The sequence below is a fragment of the Enhydra lutris genome, unplaced genomic scaffold, assembly GCF_002288905.1.
Source record: "Enhydra lutris kenyoni isolate GAN:26980312 unplaced genomic scaffold, ASM228890v2 scaffoldscaffold63, whole genome shotgun sequence".
Taxonomy (NCBI): Eukaryota; Metazoa; Chordata; class Mammalia; order Carnivora; family Mustelidae; genus Enhydra; species Enhydra lutris.
This window is the reverse complement of record NW_019154147.1, coordinates 3,613,509-3,638,462: the sequence shown is the minus strand read 5'-3', so window position 1 is coordinate 3,638,462 and position 24,954 is coordinate 3,613,509. Positions and strand designations below refer to the sequence as shown.

Below are 24,954 nucleotides of genomic sequence, written 5' to 3'. Positions count from 1 at the left end.
GGAAAGCAGGCTCCTTGCTGAGCAGAGAGCCTGATGCAGGGCTCGATCCCAGGACCCTGAGATCATGACCTGAGCCGAATGCAGAGGCCTAACCCATTGAACCATCCAGGTGCCCGTAATCTCTCTTGAATTATAAACTCTCTCCATCCTATTTTCTTCTACTGGAGTTCTGTGCTGTTAGTCCTATCTTTCCTTTCCCTGTGTTCCTTAACCTATTATTTTTCTCATTTATTTATTTGTTTGTGTTGCATTCTGGGTAGTTACAGATATATCTCACAGCTCACCAATTCTCTTGTCACCTATTTCAGATCTGCTAGTTTAAATTTTTAATTATTCTTAAATGTTGAATTTTGTTCTTTTGGTCATTTTGTATAGTTTATTCCTTGCACACTTTAATTCCTTTTTGGGGGTAAATTATATAAGCATATTTACTTTATATTTCATATTGATAATTCCAAATATCTGGAGTCTTTTTTTTTTTTAAAGATTTTATTTATTTATTTGACAGAGAGAGATCACAAGCAGGCAGAGAGGCAGGCAGAGAGAGAGGAAGAGAAGCAGGCTCCCTGCTGAGCAGCGAGCCCGACGCAGGACTCGATCCCAGGACCCTGGGATCATGACCTGAGCCGAAGGCAGCGGCTTAACCCACTGAGCCACCCAGGCGCCCCCAAATATCTGGAGTCTTAATATTTGAGGGCTTACTTCTGCTTTGTGTTATTTCTGCTGACTTTTACCCATGGTAACTTGGACCCTTATGGATGTGGTAATTTTTATTGTGGCTTCATATCTGATCAATTTTAATCTGGAATAATTAAAATCTGGACTGAAAACATAGGACTTTATTTTTAAATTTTTATTATTTTTTAAAAGATTTTATTTATTTATTCGTGAGAAATATATATATATATATATATAGAGAGAGAGAGAGAGAGAGAGAGAGGCAGAGGGAGAAGCAGGCTCCCCACTGAGCAGGGAGCCCGACGCAGCACTTGCTCTCAGGACCACGAGATCATGACCTGAACCAAAGGTAGATGCTTAAATGTCCGAGCCACCCAGGCGCCCCAAAACATAGGATTTTAAAATGGAGTTTCACTTACTACTAGATGCCGTGGGACACTACCAATCCCAAAACACTTTCAATCTATTTTGTTGGGATTTTTCTGGATTGTGCAAGCAGGGCAAATTCAACTCGCAACAACATACGGGGAGACCTCTGTTAAGAAATAAATGTCTGCCTAGTCAGAAAACTGGTATTTTTTCTAGCCTACTTTTAAGTTGTTCCCTCCAGGAATCCTAAATTTATGGAGAGATCTCAGTTCTGCTACTTCACCTGGTGCAGAACACAGGACCTACCTCCAATTACACAAGAGCCATTAACACCAGGGCTTTACATTTTTGATAATGACAGCTCACAATAGTTTTAGCTTCCATGCTTGGATTAAATTCTCTCAGGATTCAGTGCTTTCCATTTTTTGTCCTGATGATTTCTCTTTTCTTGTAAGATCACCTATACATGTAAAAGGATATTTGTTGTCATACACATTTATCTCTGGGTGTTTGTTGTAGGATGGTTTTTCAGTTGATCTGGTTCGCCATACTCTAGAGTGTCAAAATTCTTATCATGTGAGCATAAGAATCAAAGCCACATTTCTATACAATCTCTATCAGCACTCACAGGTTGTTAGGATTTAAGTGCATAGATACTGTAGCTTAACTTTATGCGGTTTTCAAACCAGGGTATGAAACCTTGCCATTATATTAGTGTATGCCAGGATAAGTGGCAGGGAGCCTACAAAGCCTTAAGTTAAAGCTAGCACTTCTCCATGGACCATCACTTTTACTCAGTTTTAAGTATTTTTAACATCCTAACACTGATTTTAAAACAAATTACGCAATATATGCAGGTGAAGTAAAATGTGCATGCAAAATTCCTAAAGAAGGGTTATTTGGGCTCTGTCCCTAGTCTTAGAATGGCTGAGGTTACATTATATCACAACTTTGTTCTGAGGGGTAGGAAAGTTTGAGAAGCACCAACTTAGGGCATTAAAAACTATGCAGAATCTCAAAACATTAAAAGACTCAGTAGCACTCTGTTTTCTAAAAACAGCTCTACAAATCAAGTCTTCTGAGATTGCTTATAAGACCAAGAATAGTTTCAAGTACTTACTTAAGAGGTAACAGAAATATTATTTATCTATTAAAAATGAGGCTAAAAAATAAAGAGGTAAATATTTGAATACAGTGATATGAAAAGATGTCCAAGTAAGTGAAAAAAGAAACATTATATACAGTATAACCCATACATTGTTAAAAAAACAAAACAGTGGTTACCTTTGAGGAATAGGAGGCAGGAAAGACTTGCTTTATATTTTTCTAACTATTTGAATTTGTTTTTAATCACAAACATGTATTATTTGAGAATAACAACATATAATTTAAAGAAAAAAGTAAAATAACCTCTAAGGAAGAAGGAAAAAAATGGTCCTTATTTTAAATATCTTTATTTTTAAGATACTTCTAAAAATGTTCAAACCCAAAACCATTCTTATGCTTTGAATGTGTGTGTGGGAGGAACATAACTCTTATTATGGTTAGACTAATTTAATGAAAGATTTCCAGAAAATTTTCTGAATTTAAGATTCTGATTTTCCTAGGTGCTATATTACCCAAATATATTCACCAAGTAGTATACCCTTACTTAAGTTTTCCTCTTGATGACAAACAGAAATAAAGATAAGTTGTACCATCACACTGTAGTAATATTCAATAGCAGTATATGGGGTCCATTGAAATTACAATTTTTATACATTCTTTATATATAATTTTCATATTAAAATTCTAACTGGAGAGATTATTTAGGAATTAGTTTCTTTTTAGTCCAACGACTATGATAAACCAGATAAACTGCTACACACATTTCCATAATGTCACAAATACTCCTATAATAACTGAAGTGGAAAGAATGCTAAATGCAATTTACCTTTATATGCACATCAACAAAAAACTTCCTGTTTCACTGTTCTTGTTCCAGCTCTAACTACTCTTTACCCAACAAAAGAACTATAACTGGTTTTCCTTGTTTCATCTTGATAGATTCAATTTTTTCTGAATGACTTTTACATTATTATTATTATTTTAATTAGTACTCCTTCACTAAGATTTTAATATGCCATTAGCCATGAGCATGATATTCAAGGCTCACTGAAATATGCACCTAAACGTTCTCTGTAGGCTTACATTCACACAGCTGGGATCAAAAACACACTTTTATTTCTTAAGTACATGCGAACGAACCTGCAAAAGATTAATAAAATAGGGCACAAATTGACATTATATAAAATACCTAACCAAATCATCAGGTGCCTTCTTTATATGCCATTCAGAGGAATTCTTCCTGACCACAGAATCCACAGGTTTTCCAGTGACAATAACATAGTACATGTGCTTGTATATATAATTTCATATGAAAACACAGCCATTTCAAAGAATTTTCTTCCCAGTACATTCTGAAAAATCAGTTCTAACTCTAAAGCCCAGTTTGAATACGGATGTCCCAAAGATAATCTGAAATACTACAGGATGAGTGCACACATAAGGATGCCCAAGAGGAATGTATGACCTAAGCCAGACTTCCTGTAAATATACTGATGGTATTTATTAGCAAAAGTTACAGGCCCTATCTACAAATGATTTTAGTAGGACATAACTGGTCTAAGTAGGTTCAGTAAATACATCTAATATTTATGGATTTATGGAGTATGGGTAGATAGAGAATGAAGGTAGTTATTTTAGTTGTAAAATTATGGAATAGAAAAGATGTTGGAAAACTCAAAAGACTTCCTTTTGTGAGATATTTTCATGTATATTGTTTAGAAATAGTTATTTCAAAGCTGAAATGTGACCTAATGCAGAAGAAAAGGGATACTTTTGAAGAGTTCCATCTAATAGTTTCTGGATCTTTCAGAAAAAGACGCTATGTACCTGATGCTTGCCTATATCTTTTGAATCATTAGTCAATTTGTTGCTGGATAAGAGCTATGATTCTCATTAATTTGTTTTGATAATTCAGCTGTGTGTTAATGAAGAGGAGCAAAAGAGGACTCACGCTTCATAAAAAAGAAAGAAAGACAAAGTGCTTTTTTCTTCACTATTCATATTCAAGATAGGCAGCTAAGGCAATAGCCTCAAGGAGTCAAGTTAAAAAAAATGTATGTCATGAATCTAGGTCTTAAACATTATTTGACCAGGGACCTGGGGCAAGAGAAATCAGTTTAAGTCTGAGACTAGAAATAAGGTACACTAGTGAGAACAGTCATTCCAAGAGCTGAAACCTATGTAGAAAGTATCAGATCAGACATAAGAGTGACAAGTTGTACCCAGAAGGGACACTTTAAAGCTACCTGTATCAAGAGAAACGAATATTTGAGACTGATTTCCTAGGGAAAACCTCTTACACAAGGACTGATGTGGTGGCAGAGGGAGTGGGAAGAGAGAGAATGGCATGTGGACTTTTTTTTTTTTTTTTTAGCTCTGTCACAAGTGGATAAAGAAGAAAAAAAAATCTGAGAGAAAAGGGGACAACCCACATGTGTGTTTTCTTTAACTGAGTACCTATGCAAACAAAAAAACCCCTAAAGTTTTAGCCTTCTAAAGTACTTATTTAGGGAGTTTTTAAGTTCTTTCCAAGTCCTAGGATCCTTAATATGAAGAAATCCAGAATATTTTCATTTTCTACCCAGAAGCCAGAAATGTCCTTTTGCCTTCCTCTAAAATGGCAAATAATAACCACTCTGTAAATTTTTGCAGAATGTCCACTACATGTGGACATTGTACTAGCTATTAGGAATATAGTGGGGAATAAGACAAACTTGTCTTTGCTTTTTTATGGAACTGTCTGGGGGCAACAATATATAGAGCAGGCACAAAATAAGATTTATAGGCTAACCAACTGCAGAAGTATGCTAATCGACAGCAAGAATTATTAAAATAAAAATCTGACGAAGATTTAAATCCTAGTAAAGACAACATTTTAAAATGCAAGCTTAGAGAAATGACTAAATAATGAAGGTGAGTTAAAAATAAACACTCTCAAACAAGCCAAAAAGGAAGAGAAAAGATAAAGTCAGGTGCAACAATTAGCTTGAATTAGGAAGTGGATGGAGGGCTGGGCGGCAGAGACAGAGACAGACACCACACTATTAGAACTTACTTTGGTGGTTTCAGGTCCCTGTGAATTAGAGCTTTGGGTTGCATGCTGTGAAGATAAGCCACTCCTTGGGAACACTGTAAACACCAACTCATTGCATGGGCAGCAGTGTAATATGGCAATGGTTCAGCACCATGCAGCACTGCAAAAGAAAGGCACAAACTAAAAAGAACTTTATTGCATATAAAAAAAGACACAAGGTGAATGCGAGCACTATTGGAACACATGACTGGGTATTTTCCTACTCATGCTCCCATCACTTCTGCTTTTAATTCTTTTCTAAATACAAAGATGGAAATATCTAATAATTTCAAATGGGTAACTATCACATAAGCACCTACAATGTGATACTTCTATTAAATGTTATACCTACACTCGAGCAAAATTAATATGAATCACCACACTTTTCCACATTGACAGTCTTTCACACAATAATGTGACTTATAAGCAATGTGATGGCATACTACTGTAAGAGAAGTACAGAGAAGTAGTACAAAAAGAAAATAACGTGTGTCAAGATACTTAAAATTATGCTTTCTACAATAGCTAAAAACTAGAAATAATTCAACCAAGTAAGACAATGGAGTATTAGAGATACCCATCAACAATGAACACATGGGCAGTGAATATAAGTAAAAATTTAAATAAAATGGTAATTAAAAAAAATAAAATACAACCATTTATTTTATACAAATGCAACAATTAATATACTTACTATCTGGTTGGTATTTCTTAAGAGTGAAAAAGTTAGCTCTGTTCTGTAAATATAACTAAATGACCTAGTTTCTTTGTTATAATTAAAATGTTTTCTGAAGTTTTCACAATTTCATTTTTTGTAAAGAGAGCAAATTAAGAGGAATGAAATGGAAGAAAGTATGTTTAAAGAGTTCTCAAATTAGGAGGCTCAAAGCTAAGAGAGGACAAAAAGAAAAACATTAAAAGTATGAAGATATTTTAAAATCTATTTAAAAAGCAAATTTTACTTGACTTAAATGCTTTTAACATTATGAAAAGTACCATCAATTGAAAAGATTGATATACTCAGACTTCTAAATTTCACATACTAATGTTCTTTTCATTTCTTATCTTTAGCAGATTTATTTTTAATTACCTCCTTTTGAGATTCTGAAGGTAAGCTGTAAAGAAAATTAAGTAACTAACAGTGTATATGAAAAGCTTTTCAATGATTTTACTCTATTAGATAAAGACAGGTCTAATGACACTCACCATTATATAAAGAGCCCCCTTCAGCATATTCCATCACAAGACATACCTGAAAGAAACATATGTCAGTATAATTAACCACAGGGCTATAACATCTTAGGTGACTTGAGAGAGAACTGAGTTCAATCTTTAATTTTAAAAATGCACAAGAAATTATTCTTTTGATTTCTGCTATGTGAATGGTACTAATGGAAAAAAGAAGGGGATCTATGATCTAAGGCCTTGTCTTATAGGGGCCCACTGTCCAAGAATGCAGGTGTGTGTAAAAAGATAATTGCCAGAACTTTGAAAGCTTTCTCCAGTGTTGAGTAGATACTGGCACAGAACATCATGAGCCTCATAAGATGAGGTTAATGGATAAGACCACCCAAGATAACTCTTGCAATATACTGTGTTGCTAACAGACTACAAACAAATACGTAAAGGGTAATTTTTACACTTTTAATTTAAGAAAAAATAACAGATCAAAATAACTTCAGAAACTACACACCTGCAAACATTTACTATGTCAGTGCTTATAGACAGGTGACAATGAAAAAGTGACAAACTTACTGGATTCAAGCAGGCTCCATATAGCTTTACAATATTAGGATGGTTCACACGGGATAACTGTCGAAGCTGTAACAAATTAAGGTTTCTTTTAAAAGATGCTAATTTTTGAGGAATTGATTACATTATATCATTACAATTTTAGGGTATATAAAATATTAGTTTAATCATTTAACAATCATTATTCACTATGTAGCAGATGCTGTGTCATAAATGCCTGCCCAGAATGGAAAAGATTCCCTGCCCTGGAGCTCTCACACTTTATTTGGGAGACAGACATGTAAATGAATAACTAAGGCAAAATGCAAAGTGCTATAACAGGAGTATGAACAAGCCATGATAAGTACAAGTAAGAAAAAATAAACTTTAACAAGAAATGTTAGTACACCATCCCAGAGAGGGCACTGAGCTTAGTTATCCAAGGCAAATGAAGCTATGTCACCATCATCACCTTCAGAGTTATGGCTGCATAGCCTACCTCACTCTGTACCAGGTCCTGGTGGGCATTTAACAGATACTACGTAATTCTCACAACTCTGCAAGGTAGGTATTGTCATTTCTGCCTATAAGAAAAGAGACCTTTGGGGCGCCTGGGTAGCTCAGTCAGTTAAGTGGCTGCCTTTGGCTCAGGTCACGATCCCAGCGTCCTGGGTTTGAGCCCCATCTCAGGCTCCCTGCTCAGCAGCGAGCCTGCTTCTCCCTCTCCAGCTCCCTCTGCTTATGTTCCCTGTTATCTCTGTTATAAATAAATAAAATTTAAAAGAAAAGAAAAGGGACATTTAAGATAAAGCTCAGACAGGGCTAAGGGAGAGGTTAAATAACCTATTGCTACTGCCAAGGTTTCAACTTTGGTTCATCCAACTTAAAATCTGTACTCTTTCTGCATATGTGTATGGTCTTCTTCCTTCTCCCATCTCTTGAATTAATCGCGTCCTCTCCATTCCCACTACCACTGCCTTAGTAATTCCAACATGAATTGTTGCAGTAATCACTATGGTATGTTCCTAGCTGTTCTCCCTACTTCCTAATGATAGTACCAGGTACCTATGCAAATAATCTTCCCCAATCCAATGAATCACATTGAGGTCGGTGAGAGGTTTGGCTGTACTGTTTCTCTTGCTCTACACCCCAAACTTCTATTAATGTGTCCCTCCAAACTGCACTTACTCTTCCTTCTCCTCTCTTTTCTGTCTTTTCCCCTCTCTTTCTCTTCTCTATTATCCACACTATACAGCCGGCTCATATGAAGGTTAACCTTTTTACTATATGTCACTAGAAAGCTGTATTTCTCTATAGTCAACACTTGTGTATTTTCAGTCCCAACACAACAATTACTATTTATTATATTCATTTATTATATAAAAAATATATTTATGGTATTTCGTCTTCTAAAGGTTTAGCACTAAGCTTCGGATAGCACATTATTTAAGCATTTCTTTCTTTATTTTGTTAAGATTTTATTTTATTTATTTGTCAGAGAGAGAGAGCACAAGCAGTGGGAGAAGCAGGCAGAGTGGGGCAGGGAGCCCAATATGGGACTTGATCCCAGGACCCTGGGATCTGACCTGGGCCGAAGGCAAACACTTAACCAACTAAGCCACCCAGATGTCCCTTAAGCATTTATTTCTGCTCCTTCCCCAAATCCTACCAAGATATTACAGGCATTTTTTCAAGGCACAAATTCAGAAAGATGAAGAGAATGTCAAATGAGGAAACAGCACATGTTTCTGGAAGCTGAAAAGCAAATGACTAGCAGTAACTGACACAGTGGACCTAAAAAAAAATGAGAAAAAAATGAACAGAAATGAGATTAATTTCATAAAACCTACAAAGGGTTGGACCGATGGTACTACCAGGAACCTATGCAAATAAGCCAACAAAGGAACAGAGAGATTAGTTGAAAGGCAGACCAGATTCTCTCCTTTCCTGACTTCAGTTTAGTGACTGCCTCTTTATCATCCCAATGATTAGAGTCTCTCGATTGGGGGACACAAACAAAACTAAGGGATGAGCTCAAAGTAGTTGCCTTGATAAGCAAAAAACTTGATGGGAAGAGGTCTGGGTATTAAAAAGTTTTTAAAATAAGACTATGTGGAGAACTATTTGACAATCTGAATTACCTGTATGTATAACCTTGATAAAAATTTTTTTATCCAACCTATTATAATGTTTTGACTCCTAATTCCTAGCATTTAACACATATGCTCTTAGCTAGTTTTGTGAAAGTACCAATGCACTTTTAGACCTTATTTCAACCATAAACAAAAATCATGAATAAGGCAATGCTGAGGCCACTCTTGGAGCATACTACTAGAGATCACCTTTTCTTCATGAGGACCCCAAATTATCAACATTTCTCAACTCATTCAATTAATTACAAAAATCCCCTTCATTGTATCCCAACTAAATTTTCATTCTCCATATTATACATTTAAAAATATCATAAAGTATATTTGCAAATTATAATTAAATATAACCACAGACATAAATTCAGAAAGGTTTGTAAGGTAAAGACCACTTATCCATTGGCCAATGAGGGGGAAAAAAACCCCACTAATTTAACGAACTACTGTGATCTAATATACAAAATAGTTCAAAATTAATAAAGAATAAATCTGATAATACAATTACTATTATTAAATTCATGATTATTGAATTCTTGATCACTGAATCTGTAAGAGAACAGAGTTGTAGATTTTCATGCTAAATGAGAAAAAAAATCAAATTTGAAATTATTTCCCTGTAAAGTGATCTCATTTGAATTTCTAAAAATATTCAGTCAATAATGAATGCATAAAATTTCCCTTCTTAATTTTAGATAATGGGATAGAATACCATTTCTATTCTAAAATTTAAATCCTATGCCTTGAAATAGATCTGAATTACACAGATGATCTGTATTTTAATTCAGGGATGAATTCATTTATGTGGTTAAAAGTCTTTTCCCCCCAATTTTTAATTAAAATTAAGAGTGTGAATGAAAAATGTTTCTACAGCATTATCTTTGGTTCAACCAAATGTTAAGGTTCAAGTATACAGGGAAATGACAACTGGGAAATAACTTTTTCATATTAAATTCACAGAATATCTTTGGTAAAGAACTATACATTAGAAAAAACATTACAACTTACCTCTACAATAAAAGCTTTCCTCTCAGATTCACTTTCTATTTGTTTAATAGCAACATCTTTTGCTCTCCACTTAGCTTTGCAAACCACTCCAAAGGCTCCTCTTCCAACAACCTGAGTTAAAACAAAACAAAAAACAAACACCCATGAGAATCAGAAATAAATAGATTCAGCCCAACATAGAACACTGAAGCCAACTTGAAAGACTTATTAAAAGATTTAGAAATCATCACTATCTGGATTTGCCACTGAGCAAGTACAATGTTTCATTAAAGTGAGGAAATAAAGAAATGAACTTATCTCTGTCTCTGAAAGTTTATAGTCTAGACAGCTCTTTATTGTCAGGTAAAATCAAACAACAAACAACAAAGACCCCTGGAGCAAGAAAACAAATTAAAACTGGCAAGATGAATGAGAGGACAGAAAGACTACGTTTGGGAAAATAAATATAAAAAGCAAGAACATACAATCAATGTTTTTAAGCTATCATATTCATGAAATTAAACATAGCTTTTGTATAGTTCAGTAGGGGTATGAAACAGATGTGAAAGGATAAAAATACAGATGATAAAACACTGGGACTGCAAAGACAAACGAAACAAGGTATTACCTATACAAGAGAATACACTTTTCAAGAGAAAGAAATGAACTACTAATTGATACATGCTATAATGTGAATGAACCTCAAACACACTATACTAAGTGAAAGTAGCTGGACACAAGAAACCATATCCTGTATGATTCCATTGACATGAAATGTCCAGAAAAGGTAATTCATAGAGATAGAAAGTAGATCAGTGGTTGCTTGGAACTGACTGTGAAAACTGGGATTAACTGTAAAGTGGTAGAATGAATATTACCAAAGGGATGAAAATGTCTGAAAACTGATTTATGGTGACAGTTCCATAACTTGGCAAATTTGACAAATGACTAATAGTTCAAATGGGTGAATTTTATGATATGTAAAATATCTCGTTAAAGTTATTTTTGAAAGTTATAAAAGAATGATTGGCTATGTATTGTATTACTGTTGACAGCTAAGTGATGGGTACCTCATGGGTTCACTGCTTTCTCACACTACGCTTTCTACTTTCACAAATGTTTGAAATTTGCCCTAATATAAAATCAACAAAAGAATAGCTTTTTATCCTTGTAAATCAAAACCATTAGATTTTCATCACTGTAAAGGACCTTAGTTAAGTGTCGTCTACTCCAATTTTTCAGTTCCCAATGTATCTAAATACTTCGTATCAATGCTTTCTCCTTAAGTGAAATATCTACCTCTGTACATCTCTCATTTATGATACACTTTCTATGTAACGCTTTACTTACATTATCCCATTTACACAACCATAGGAGACAGGTACTAATGCTATTGTTATTTTACAGATAAAGTACCTAGTTTTAAAGAAGGAAATGAACTTGCCCAAGGCTATATTCCTTCGTGAAGAGCAAGTGCAGTTTGATGCCAGAGAGTTTAACACCAGAATGTTAAGGATGCTAATATACACACACATATCTCTATTCTATGTCAGAAAAGTACCAGTTATCTTTCCTTAGAGGAGTTTTTACTTTAGACAAACTTTCCAAGAACAAATCCCTGGGTACAAAGCTCTTCTGTAACAAAGCTGGCTATAGCCAGGGTGATTAGGTAATTTATTATTTATATCAGAACTCTTTTTAGAGCAAGAAGAAAGTGCTAGTAATTACCAGGACGGTGGCTGTAAACTGGGATATATGGCCACTCTAGCCATAGCTCAAATCCTATTTCATACGTTACACAAAGCAGCATAGACGTTTCTCATGTTAAATAATATATAAAACTACCCAAATGGTTAAACCATGGGCCATTTACTGAATATTCACCATGTGCCAGGTACTAGTCTATGCGCTTTTCATGCATTCTCCTCTATTCTTACATTCTTCTCTATTTTATTTTGTCATCTCTAAGTATTTCTTTAAGTTTTTAGTTTTAATTCCAGAATAGTTAACATACAGTGTTATATTAGTTTTAGGTGTACAATATAGTGATTCAACAATTTTATACATTATCCAATGCTTATCATGGTAAGGATACTCTTTAATCCTTGTTACCTATTTCACCATTCCCCCTTCCACCTCCCCTTTGGTAACCATCCATTTGTTCTCTTCAGTTAAGAGTCTGTTTCTTGGTTTGTCTTTTTATTTTTCCTTGGTTCTTCTGTTTTATTTCTTAAATTCCACATATGAGTGAAACCATATGGTATTTGTCTCTGACTGATTAGCTTGGCATAATACTTTCTGGCTATATCCAGGTTGTTGCAAATGGCAAGACTTCATTCTTTTTTTATGGCTGAAAAATGTTCCTGTGCATGCGTGTGCGTGTGTACATATCCACACCACATCATCTTTATCCATTCGTCAATGGACACTTAGGCTACTTCCATATCTTGACTATTGTAAATAAACCTGCTGCAATAAACCTGGGGCAGGGGCATGTATCCCTTTAGTGTTTTCATTTTTTTTTTTTTTTTTTTTGGGTAAATACCCAGTAGTGCAATTACTAGATCACAGGGTAGTTCCTTTTTTTTTTTTTTAAACTTTTTAAAGAATTTCTATACTGTTTCCCACAATGGCTATACCAGTCTGCATTCCCATCAATAGCACACGAGGGTTCCTTTCTCTCCACATCCTTACTAACACTTGCTGTTTCTTGCTGTTTTTGATTTTAGTCACTCTGACAGATGTGAGGTGATATATCATTATAGTTTGAACTGCATTTCTCTGATGATGAGTGATGTTGATCATATTTTCACATGTCTGGCCACCTATATGTCCTCTTTGGAGAAATGTCTGTTTGTGTATTTGGCCCACTTTTTAATTGGGTTGTTTTTGGGTGTTGAGTTATATCTCTTGTAAGAGAAAGAAACCAACATCAATCATTGCACTAGTCATCCAGTTACTTTACCATGAATAGGTATTGGCTAAACCTGGCACCATCAGAATAAAGGAAAGAGCAGATCTCGGCTCTAAAATCCAACAGACTTGAGTTTGAATACAGGTCCTGTCTACATACTAGCTATTAATGCTGGGAAGATTAACATCTCTGCACTTCTGTTTTCTCAACAGTAAAAGGGAGATGCTTACAGTGTCCTCAGTGATATCTATAGGGTTCTTAAGAAAGCCAAACCCATGCATTTTCTTAAATCCTACAGAAGAGTAAGTGCTTAGAGTTAGGTATGGATCAGTGTAAGGAGCGATACTACTCATTTGTCTCACAATTAGCCATGATGGATAGCAAAAAAGGTCCTGAAAGAAATTTCAACTTTATGGCAACATTAGGCTAAGAAGGTATGGATAGAGACCAGACTATTAATATTACTACGAAATGATGATTATGAATTTAAAATATTCTTCAACCATATATTTAAAAATACCTCAAAGCAACTGGTACTTAGTAAGTCTCCTCCTGTTTCATTTTCCTATTCTCAGGAATACCCATGCAGGAATTCCAAACATTACATTTGTGGATCATTCACTTGTCACAAAAACTGTTAGGTGTTGTAGGACTAGTTGTGATGCAAAAGTGCCATCTAGTGCTGAGATAATGGCTGAATCTTGAGTTTTCAACTTAAAATCATGGGAACATAATGTGAACAAAAAAGGACATGATAAACTTTCTTCCATTTGCTAAAGAAACTAATTTCTGGGAACACTGACATATAAAACAGGCATATTCTTGTAAGATGAGAGCCCATGGCTTATTAAAAAAGCCTCCACTCATGTTAGGGCCATAAGAGACTTCACATATACAGTGAAACATATACAAAATGATAGTAAAGAAAGTATAAGATGCCTAAGGTTGTATACATAAACTGAAACTCATGATTAAAAAAAAATTGCTATGAATTCAAAGGAGTGACGTTAGAAGCACAGAATCAATGCTTAAAGAATTAAATTTCTGTGTATCAAATGATTCTGATCACCATTTCCAATGAACGAAGAGGACTTTCTTCACACCACCAAGCAATGCTCAGATACCAGCTAGGTATCTTATAATTCAGTTCAATTCTGACACTATCTACCTGGTCATAGCATCAGATCCTGCAGGTTAAGGGCTCCGTTCTACAAACCTGCCCCTTCCTCCCACAACTTCAGATGCCAGTCACAAGCCCAGGTGTAACTTGTGCTTCTGACCATGGCTACAGACTGGAGGTTCCAATGGCTCCCTCCTTGGGTTCACTTAATTTGCTAGAGTGGCTCACAAAACTTTAACATTTTACTTACTAGATTACCAGTTTATTATAAAAGGATATAACTCAGAAACCACCAGATGGACGAGAACCACAGGGTAAGGTATGCGAAAAGGGTAGAGGGCTTCCAAGACCTCTTCAGGAGAGCCACTCTCCTAGCACCTCTATGTGTTCACCAACCTGGAAGTTCTCCAAACACTGTTCTTTTGGGTTTTTATAGAGGCCTCATTAGACAGGTATGATCGATTAAACTTTGGTTATTGGCAAGTGGTCTGACCTCCAGCCCTTCTCCTTTTTTCTCCTCTCCCCTCCTTGGAGGTCAGGGGGATGGCAATGAACGTTCCAAACTTCTAATCACAAAGTAGCTTCTCCTTGCACCAACCCCTATCCTTTGGTAGTGTTCAAAGTAGCCTCATTACCATACCAACAAACCACATCATCTTTATCCATTCGTCAGTCAATGGACACTTAGGCTACTTCCATATCTTGACTATTGTAAATAATGTAATGTAAATAATGCCAATAAATATAATAATGACTATTGTAGACAATACCAACATATGAGAGAGAGAGAGAGAGAGAGAGAGAGAGACAAAGACAAAACATATGAGAAAGAGAGAGAGAGATTTTTATATCTCTCTTCACTTATGAACTTTTGAGGGTTTTGGGAGCTGTGAGCCAGGAACTGTGAAAAAGTAATATATATTATATATATTATTATAATATATAATATAATATACATAATATATAATATAATAATAAATATTAATATATTAAGAAATACATAGTTGGTCATTCAGAATGCAATATCAAAAAAAACTCCCATTTTTTCAAAGGCATAAATGTAGAGACATTAAGAGTTAACAAGAAAAAAAATAACTGACCTTGTGAGGTAGAAAAATAATTCAAGGCAAAACAAGAGTTAAATAATTTTTAAGTACTTAACCGCTAAAGTAAGCCAAAGGTTAGTCTATGATGGTGGCTAAAGTAACACCCCCTCCCCTTCAGGGGATAGGCTTAGGGATTCAGGACAGGTTTAGGGATTTGAAGGCAGAAAGGACTTATCCCTTCCACTTCTCAAAGAGATCCCTAAGAGAGGGCTGCCTCATGCAGCTTAGCTAACAAGGGAAGCTACAGATGATGGAGAATGCAAAAGAGGCAGACAAAGGGAGGCCCTACTCAGGCTCTCTCAGCCCCAAGAGAACATGGAAATGATACAAAAAACTCTTATCAAGAGAAAAATGAGGCAACTGAAAATTAGAGTTTTCTACACTGCTGGAAGGAGGCTGTGGTTGAGCAAATTGTTGGAACCTATATCACAGACTGTAGGATGGCAGATAATTCAAATACACGGAGCTCAGCAGTTTTGGAGAATCAGTGTAGGCCAATGGAGGAAGGACAGGTAAGTTCTCCTTTCAAAAGGGGTAAAGGTGAGGTTCATGCCAAGAGAATAATGAACTTCATTTGTTCACTCCTTACACCAGTACTTTCTGAATGTCTACTATGTCCAGGTACCATTTAGGATACCAGTGATACAGCAATAAACAAGACAAAGGCCCTGATCTACATTGAATGTGCTTTTAATTAAGGGAGGCGGGGGGGGGGGGGGGGGGGGGGGGGGGGGGGCGCGACAATCAACAGACAAAAAGATGAACGAGAAAAATACCAGACTGCAAAAAATGCCATGTAGAAAACACAAAATGAGGATGAGAGGACAGAGACTAGTGGAAACCTTGGGATGTTACTAACTTGGTACTTGAATGATCGAAGGAACCAATCAAAGAAGAAACAAGTAAAATGAAGGCCATAAGGAGGGATGGAAATAACCCACTATTCCCTATTCAACAATATCTGAACTCCATCTATAAACTAGGTGGTATCCTAGACACTCAAGGTACAGAAGCGAACAAAATAAACCATAATCCTTGTTCCTACTGCTTATATTCTTGTGGAGAAAGACAAATAAAGAGGACCCAAGATATACAAGAAAACACATATATTTTAGTAAATCACAAGTGTGCTAAGAAGAAAAGGAGAAAAATACTGTGTGTACAATTATGTATGTACTATACCCCCCGCCCCCTCGCCTATTTCAAACAGGGTAGTCCGTAAAGCTGCACTGAGAAAGGTGACATTTTAGTGATGACCTAGAGAAATACTTGGAAGGTTTGGTGTGGGCGGTGCATAGTGGGAGAAGGGAAGAGTGATGCAAGATAAGGCTGGAGAGACAGGCAGAGTCTGGATCCTGAATGACTCTCTCCATCATGAAAAGGAGTTTGGATTTCAGTCCAAGTGCAATGGGAAGAAACAGAAGGAGTTTAAGAAGAAACGATGTGATATGATTTTATATTTTAAAAAAATCATTCTAGCTCTTACATGAAAAATGGATTGTAGGGAAGCTAGAATATATAGAGAGACCAGATACGAGGCTATTACAGCAGCTCAAGCAAGAGAGAAGAGCTGTGAGGACAAGACTGATGTTAGCGCAGAAAAATGGGCAGATCTGGAATATGTTTTATAGTAGGGTTAAATGAGCTTGCGGAGCACCAGAGTGGCTCAGTTGATTAAGTGACTGCCTTCGGCTCAGGTCATGATCTCAGAGTCCCGGGATCAAGCTCCACATAAGGATCCTTGCTCAGTGGGGAGTCTGCTTCTCCCTTTCCCACTGCTCCTGCCTCCCTGCTTATGCTTCTTTCTCCCTCTGTCTCAAATTAAAAAGAAAAAAAAAAGAGCTTGCTGATGGTCTGCATGCAGCAGGATGGGTGGAGAGGAAGAGATGAATCAAGGATAATGTCTAGATTAAGCAACAGCTTAATGAAGGAAAACAAAAAAATTTTATATATATATAAAATATGTTTTTTAAAATAACACATTTAGCAATTAAATAACAGCATTTAGTTGGTTATTTCTAGTCAATCAACTGGGTGAGATTACCAAAAAACAGTATCTAAATACTGGGGACCCGGAATTGAGTTCCAAAGAACTTCAACATCTAAAACACACAGGAGGAAGAACCAGCAAAAACTGGGAAGGAACAGTCAGTACTGTAGCAGGCAAACCAGAAGAGTGTCACAAGAAAGCAAATGCAAAAACAGCAAAGCATTAATTCAATGGCTCTCTCAAAGTGTGGTCTCTGGATCAAAAGCATCAGCATCACAGAATATTTGTGAGAAATATAAATTCTAAGGTTCCAACCCAAAAGTACTGAGTTTGAGGGTAGGGTCCAGCAATCTGTGTTTTAATAAGCTCTTCAGGTGATTCTGGTTTGAGAATGACAACATTAGGTCCTATTAAAAACATAATTAATAGTGAAACAAAATATTCTGGTGGAAGCCATCACATAGACCAGTTGACATTATTTATGAAAGTCTCCCAGAGCACTAAGAGGCTACCTTGGGCAGGAAGAAAGGAAAAGGGGATTCTTGTGAGCAACCCAAGTGTTTTTCTTGACACACAGTAAGTCAGTAGAAATGAGTGGCATAGATGACAAGTTGAGACACATTGGCAACTGAGGTAAACAATGAAAAACCTAATATTCAAATTACAAGACAAAGAAAGGAAGTACTTTTTTTTTTTTTTTTTTTTTTTTTTTAAAGATTTTTTATTTATTTATTTGACAGAGAGAGATCACAAGCAGGCAGAGAGGCAGGCAGAGAGAGAGGAGGAAGCAGGCTCCCTGCTGAGCAGAGAGCCCGACGCGGGGCTCGATCCCAGGACCCTGAGATCATGACCTGAGCCGAAGGCAGCGGCTTAACCCACTGAGCCACCCAGGCGCCCGAAAGGAAGTACTTTTTACTTGCTACTAAATTTCTAATTCAAGTTGACAAATCAATATGCTTTCTGGGTTGGATTCATATCCAAATAACGTAAGTTTCTTTGACATATCATCATTAACAATTATTCTGAATGACTGCTTTCTCCAAAGATCAATTTTCGGCAAGAGGGTAAAAAGGGCACACATCCAAATTACAAGCATCTCCCCTATCACACAAATTCCATACAAAATGGCAAACCCAGAAATAGATATTAGCTATTTTTCACAATCTCTCCTCTGTAAAAATAGAAGAACAGAGGAATACTAACAGGATTTTGGTTTTAAAAGGGAAGTTAATTTAGAAATATTTCCTCCAAATTTATGAATGTTTTCTAAATTAAAATGTTGTTAGATTAATTCTCTTATGATATGCATCTTTCCCCTCTTGGTGATGTAGTCCTCTTGGTTTGGGGTCCACAACTTTAGTTTCATATAGTAAAAGCAGAGTTTAAATGTAATTTTTAAATAAAAAATAGTACAGAAAAATATGAGATAATGGGAATATTTATATGCAATTAATATTAAAAAGCACAAAAATCAAAATCAGAATTCATTCTGTGTGTTTAAGGAAAGCAACTCCTTTAAAAACTAATTTCTTTAGGATGGAAGACTATTCCTTTATCCAAGTCATATTATTAAAAACTAATGAACAAACAAAACAAAAAGCCTACCTAAGCTATACTAAATGGTGAAGGATGCTTATATGCTCTTAATTTACTACAAAATAATTCTTCTAAATTGTCCCCAATTCATGTTATTTTTAGTTCAGTGACTATAGTTGTCACTTTGATTTGGCCCTGCTCTGTGAACTATGCGAATGGTCCCTGGCTGTGCTGCCACTGCTCTGGCTAGAAATATGGAACATGACAGAACAAGCATAGATCTTATATTTATTTGTTAGAATTTAGAGCCTCCAACTATTTCAGAACTTAGAACTTCAATATCTATTAATAAACTGCGGCAGAATAGAACTGCCATCTGCTGACAAGATAGGCTTGACAACATAAAAGTAAAGCTTTGATTATCCAAACTTACTTTTGAATTTTCATGGTCTTTTTTTAAAATCTGGCATAGACATCTGACCTAATTAGTAGGCCTTTCTTTCAAGTAATATGCCTATGTCACCTTTTAAGCCACACACACACACACACACACAAGTTATCATGTGCCTATCTCTTCATTGTGATAACAATTTCAGATTTCTAATGAAACCAAAGATCATTAAGTTTCACATGGAAGAGTTTATTAATAATTCTGGATATCCACAATTAAGTACTGGCTCACAAATCTATAGACTCAGTTTTTTCAGGCCACTATAAATGAGGTTTTTCTCCATTATGTTGCCCATATACTTCTGAAATTACAAAATATACATCCCTGCCAAAGTTCTTTCTATATTTTCCTTTAAAACAAACCCTTTGGGTCTCTATAATAAAGCTTAACAACATATAAGTACTGTAGTGATAATATGTACGTTGCTCCTATTATACTTGATGTCAACACCATAGGTCTCCCTTTTAAAAAGCAGCCATGCCAAATAGGGTCTTTTCAGGATGTTAGTAAAAGCCCACCAATACATGGTTTACTTACAGCATCTGACCCTTCACAGCACTTTTTAAAATCGCTACTAAACAAATGCATTTGCTAGGTATAATGGAATCAACATTTAGACAGAGAATCAGATTTCATTTCTAGTGTAAATGCTGCCTAAGCCAAATCACAAACTTACCGCAACCTCTGGTTTTATCACATGCAATATGAAAGAACTGGATGAGCACTAAATCTTCATGATTATGCTGTGATAACTTCAACTACTCATTCAACAAATATTTATAGAAAAACTAGGTGCTACGCATTGGTGTTACAAGTATGAATAAGGCACCTTACGTTTTGCTGGGGGATACATAATTTTGTTTACTGGTTAAGTTCCACAAAGGATAACGGAACTAATGCAGATCTGGTAAAGTTTCCCTAAGGATTAAACATTTGGGCTGGGACTTGGTGAGAGGAGCCAGCCATGTGAAGTTCTTGGGAGAAGAGAATGCTAGGTAGAGGAGCAACTGCAAAGAAAATTCACCTTTGTGTCTTCCCCAATGTGTGATGCTTACTTTATTCAAAATCTGGCTTCAAACTGTTTTCCATACAATGAAGTCTTCTGTGATTAACCCTACTTTCAAATTATGGCTTCAGTGCTCAGTTATTTATAGCCACAGTTTTAAATTCATGGTTCTAAAAATGTTAATTATTAACTGTTCTGTGTTTATTCTAGTCTCACAATAAGTCAAAAATTTCAAGGAGTCAGGGCACCTGGTTGGCTGGCTCAGTGGGCCTTCGGCTCAGGTCACGATCCCAGGGTCCTGGGATGGAGCCTCGCATCAGGCTCTCTGCTCAGCAGGGAGCCTGCTTCCTCCTTTCTCTCTCTCTCTCTCTGCCTGCCTCTCCACCTACTTGTGATCTCTGTCAAATAAATAAATAAAATCTTAAAAAAAAATTTTTTTTTTAAAAAAAGGAGAGTATCCTAGCATTCTTCTATTCATCTTTCACAGTACTTTAGCTGTATTGTACACAGAAGAGAATGTTCACTAAATGTGTAGGACCAACCACCATAAAGAAAATCAGTATTTTGTTTCTCCATTCTCAGAATAAGGTTTGGTCAGAGTGCTTCACTGTAAATCTAGTAGAAAGAGCAACTGACTCAGGAGTGAGATATCTCAAATTCAAATTTCCCAGCTCTACCATTTACTTAGGTATGAGGCTTCTAGTAATTGATTCTAGTAAATCAAACTCTATGACCATTTGTCAGAATCTGTAAAATAGGGAAATTTGTCTTGTTTAACCAGGGTTAGTTACCAACTACATTCCACAAGAGATCATGTAAAGCTTACTGTGGAAACAGAGCAAAAATACTAGAAATAATAAAAGTGTTTTCATTTTAGAACTGGAAGACACCTTAAATGATCCTATTTAAAGATTTTTATTTATTCATTTGACAGAGAGAGATCACAAGTAGGCAGAGAGGCAGGCAGAGAGAGAGGAAGGGAAGCAGGCTCCCTGCTGAGCAGAGAGCCTGATGCGGGGCTCTATCCCAGGACCCTAAGATCATGACCTGAGCCAAAGGCAGAGGCTTTAACCCACTGAGCCACCCAGGTGCCCCTTAAATGATCATATTTAATCCTTCAGTTCACATGAAAAGTCAGAGACTCAGAAAAATTAAGTTACCTGTTCAAGGCTACTGAAATATATTACGCTAGAATCAGTGCGGCATTCAATTTTTTAAAATACCCAGTCCAGCACACTTTTAACTACACCACACTGCTTTTACCACTTTTGCAACCTTGTCTTCAATGTACATACCTCACTATTTATTCTAACATTCTCTTCACTCAGATCCAGAATGGTAAAAACCAGGTGGCTTAAAAACAAAACAAAACAAAACAAAACAAAACAAAACACAAAAATAATAAAAAAAACCCCAAAACCCCAAAACCTATATAAGTTTCTGAGGCTGAGACCTCACATAATTTGATATCAGAACTGAATTTAGGAAGTGCTGCCCTGATATTACTGAGTCACAAGATTAGGAATGTAAGGATTACAATCAGCTGATGCCTTAAAAATATGCATCTACGAAATGACTGCATATTTGGCTTGTGGTTGGAGTATTTTTCTTACACAGTTTCTATCTGTATCAATATAATGCTGCTTCAATTACACTGTTACTTAAGAAATACAAATTTAATTTTATTTATAGACAATGTATTTGTATAATATGAAATACTAAAAGCAATGTAAAATACTTTTTGTTTCTGGTCATCTTTCTTTGCTCTCTTATTTTTGATTTTAATCTAGAAGCAAAATCTAAGTTCAGAAATAGTTATTAACTAAATACCTATAGTAAACGCTGGATTATAGAACACTGTTTTAATGTGTGCGAATGAATGTAATGGGAATTACGTATGTTTTCAACAACAGAAAGGTCCAAATTCAATCTTTAAAGTGAAAATAAACTGGGTATTAAAAAAATGAAAACTAAACTAGATAACCAACTAGTATTAGAAATTTTCATCTGAAAACAAAAATTTACTCCTCAGGAATATCCTAAGTATACTAAAGAAAGGTTGAAACAATATCTAAACTGAAAGAAATATCTTTAGAAATGTAAAACTTTATCAGAAGTTAGACGGTTTTCTGGGAAGAGCAGTAAAATGATGAATGTCCCCTCACTAACTTCCATTCTTCCAAGAAGCAATAATGTAAAATGCTTTAGAAAATAGTGTGAGAAAATGAAGGCTGTAAGAATCAAATGATGTAAGTCTGTGAAAGCATTTGGTAGACGGTGAAGTACAAGTTATTATTATATAACAATTTGTAGTCTACAAGTACAGCAGTTTGCCACAGAGTAGACGTAAATGCTTATTTAAAAACTGCAATTCTTTTATACTGACTCACTGAATTTTTATTCTTAAAAAAGAAAGCCATGAAAGCAGATCAACTATCCACTTCTGAAAAAGGAATTTATCATAGCCTCAATAGAAAACACACACCCCCATGATCACAAAAAAATTCCCCCCTCTTTTCAAAATCTAGGGCCTTCTTTTAGCCACGTGACCTTAAAGAAGGTTACTGTTCCTCTCTAGAACTCAGTTTCCTAGTAGTTAGTGTCAGGTACTGTGTTGGGTGTTTTGATTTTATTGCATAATAGGAAGTACACAGATAAAATTACATAGAAATTATTATCCCTGTTTCATAGTTAAAGGATAAAGCTATAATGCTCAAAGGGATTAGTTAGGAAACTGGCTTCAAATCACATGGCTAACTCCAAAAGCCTTGTTTATGCTACCTTGCAAAATGAGGCTGTTCTCAACGATTACTTTATGCCACAAAAAGATATGATTAAGGAATCCATTTTTCTTCCAAAACATGAATAGAAAAAAATTATTTGTTGAATGATAATTATCTCACTACTTTAGCTTGCCACTGTCTAAAAAGAATTTTGGATTTTCAAAGTAGAGATGATTCGCTGAAAGTCTGCAACATAGGACACACAGTGTTCTTTATGGCATATATACTGCAAAGTATTTAACAAATTTTAAAAATGAAGAATAAATGATAACTGAAAGATACTATTTTCAGCTAAAGGTTTAACACTTTCTAAAGTGCATCTTTAAAATATGTACAGTTTTTACTTCTCTAAATTTTGTGGTCCTTAGAATCAATCTACTCTGTATATTTATAAACAAACAATATGTTAAAAGCACATTATTATCTTTCTCTAAAATTTCTTATTACAGAATGAAGAATGGATTTGGGTTTTCTAATAGTGATTTCTGGTTTGGTGTTATATTGCGGTTGTCACCGAAATCATTAACTATCTCTTCGGAATATAATACCTTGAAGCAGTTTTTCATCATAGTCTACATTACTAACAGTAAAATTTATCCAAATCAGTCCAACTGAAGGTAGAACATTTAATATCATGAATACTACTCTACAGAATCAGCGAAAGTGAGGAATCATTCGGTAGCTGGGGAAACAGTTTATTTAACAAGCATTTACGTACCAGGCACTGAGCTATAAGTCAAACATAATACAATCGTTGGCCCTTCAGACAAGTCTCAATGAACGGAAACTCCAAAACGGCCATGGTCTTTGATGAATTTACCCCCCCCCCCCCGCCACACAAACACATATATACAAAAGAACTGGTGGACCACACCATCTCACCAGTTGAGCTGTTTGAGATAACCGAACTCCAGGCACCGGACCAAACACAAGAGTGCCGCAAGTAAGGAAAAAGCAAGCTTCCCCAGGACATCTGAAAGCAAAGTCCGCTCTATACCTAGCCTGTGTGGGGACTCCCGAGTGGACCCGAAGGGGCCCTGAGAATCAGAGGGGCCAGGGGAAGCCTTAAAGAGTCGGCACCACCCAAAGGCCGGTTCCGGTGCCCCCGTGTTAGACTTCACTCACCTCTTCCACCTCGATTTCCTTGTAATCGATCTCTTCAAAGTTGAGGACTTGGGAGGGGGCTTCGATCATCTCACCGGCCGAAGACGAAGAAGAGGAGGAAGCGGCGGAGGCTGTAGACATGATCCCTCACGGAGCCCGGGGGGCCCGGGAAGGCTGCCACCCCGAGACTCCGGGGGAGAGCCGCGCCCACCCGTCTCCGGACCGACCTTCAGACTGAAGCCACGGCGATCCGTGGCGGGGACAGGGACAGCGGCCACAGCCGAGTCCCGGCTCCGGCTCCTCTGCGTTTTCCGCCGCCGGGCCCGCCCACCGGACTTCCGGTTCCGGCCTGAAATCGGAAATAGGTGGAGGGTTGGGAGCTCCAGAAAGGGGAGGGGAGAATTTTGTGACTGAGACTGGGAAAGGAAGGGCAGATTGGGGGTGGGGTAGGGGAGAGTGAGTGGCCGGCTTGGAACTGTAGAACAAATTTCGCGAGATCTTTATTAAGGGGCTGCAGCATCGGGTGATACCGCGAGAGCTGATGCCTGACGTAATTAAAATGCGCGAACGGAAGTGGCGCAGAGTACGACGGTATATTAATGCGGTTGGTTGTTCAGACACCCGCGGGAAAGATAAAAACTAAGTTTTCAACTCTGCTTGGTAAACTGTGTTGTATCTCCCCTCCGTTTTCTCTCAGAGACCTGCGGACAGACGGGCTAGTGTTGGACTAAGTTTTTGTGACGAAGCTTTTCAGTTTCACCTCTAAGCTAAACCGAACTATATCTTTAAGAAGTCATGGGAAATGTGTTTCCCTCAATGCGGTGTAGGCAAGAAAGCGGTTGCTGCTGTTACTTT

The 24,954-nt window shown here is 36.5% G+C and overlaps 1 protein-coding gene across 6 annotated transcripts in view; it reads right to left on the bottom strand.

Moving 5' to 3' along the window:
• LOC111158801 (mitogen-activated protein kinase kinase kinase 7) overlaps positions 1–24,411 on the bottom strand; it is a 74,762-nt gene extending 50,351 nt beyond the window's left edge. For all 6 annotated transcript variants that reach the window (XR_002641377.1, XM_022521063.1, XM_022521062.1 and 3 more), the window contains exons 1-5: positions 24,121–24,411; positions 10,111–10,221; positions 6,983–7,048; positions 6,434–6,479; positions 5,210–5,348 (exon numbers count right to left, since the gene is read on the bottom strand). Coding sequence is in view for 5 of the 6 variants with exons in the window: in XM_022521063.1 (XP_022376771.1) it covers positions 5,210–5,348; positions 6,434–6,479; positions 6,983–7,048; positions 10,111–10,221; positions 24,121–24,240 (482 nt within the window). In the remaining variant the exon portion in view is untranslated. The remainder of the gene's footprint in view (positions 1–5,209; positions 5,349–6,433; positions 6,480–6,982; positions 7,049–10,110; positions 10,222–24,120) is intronic.
• Positions 24,412–24,954: the final 543 nt, after the last annotated feature.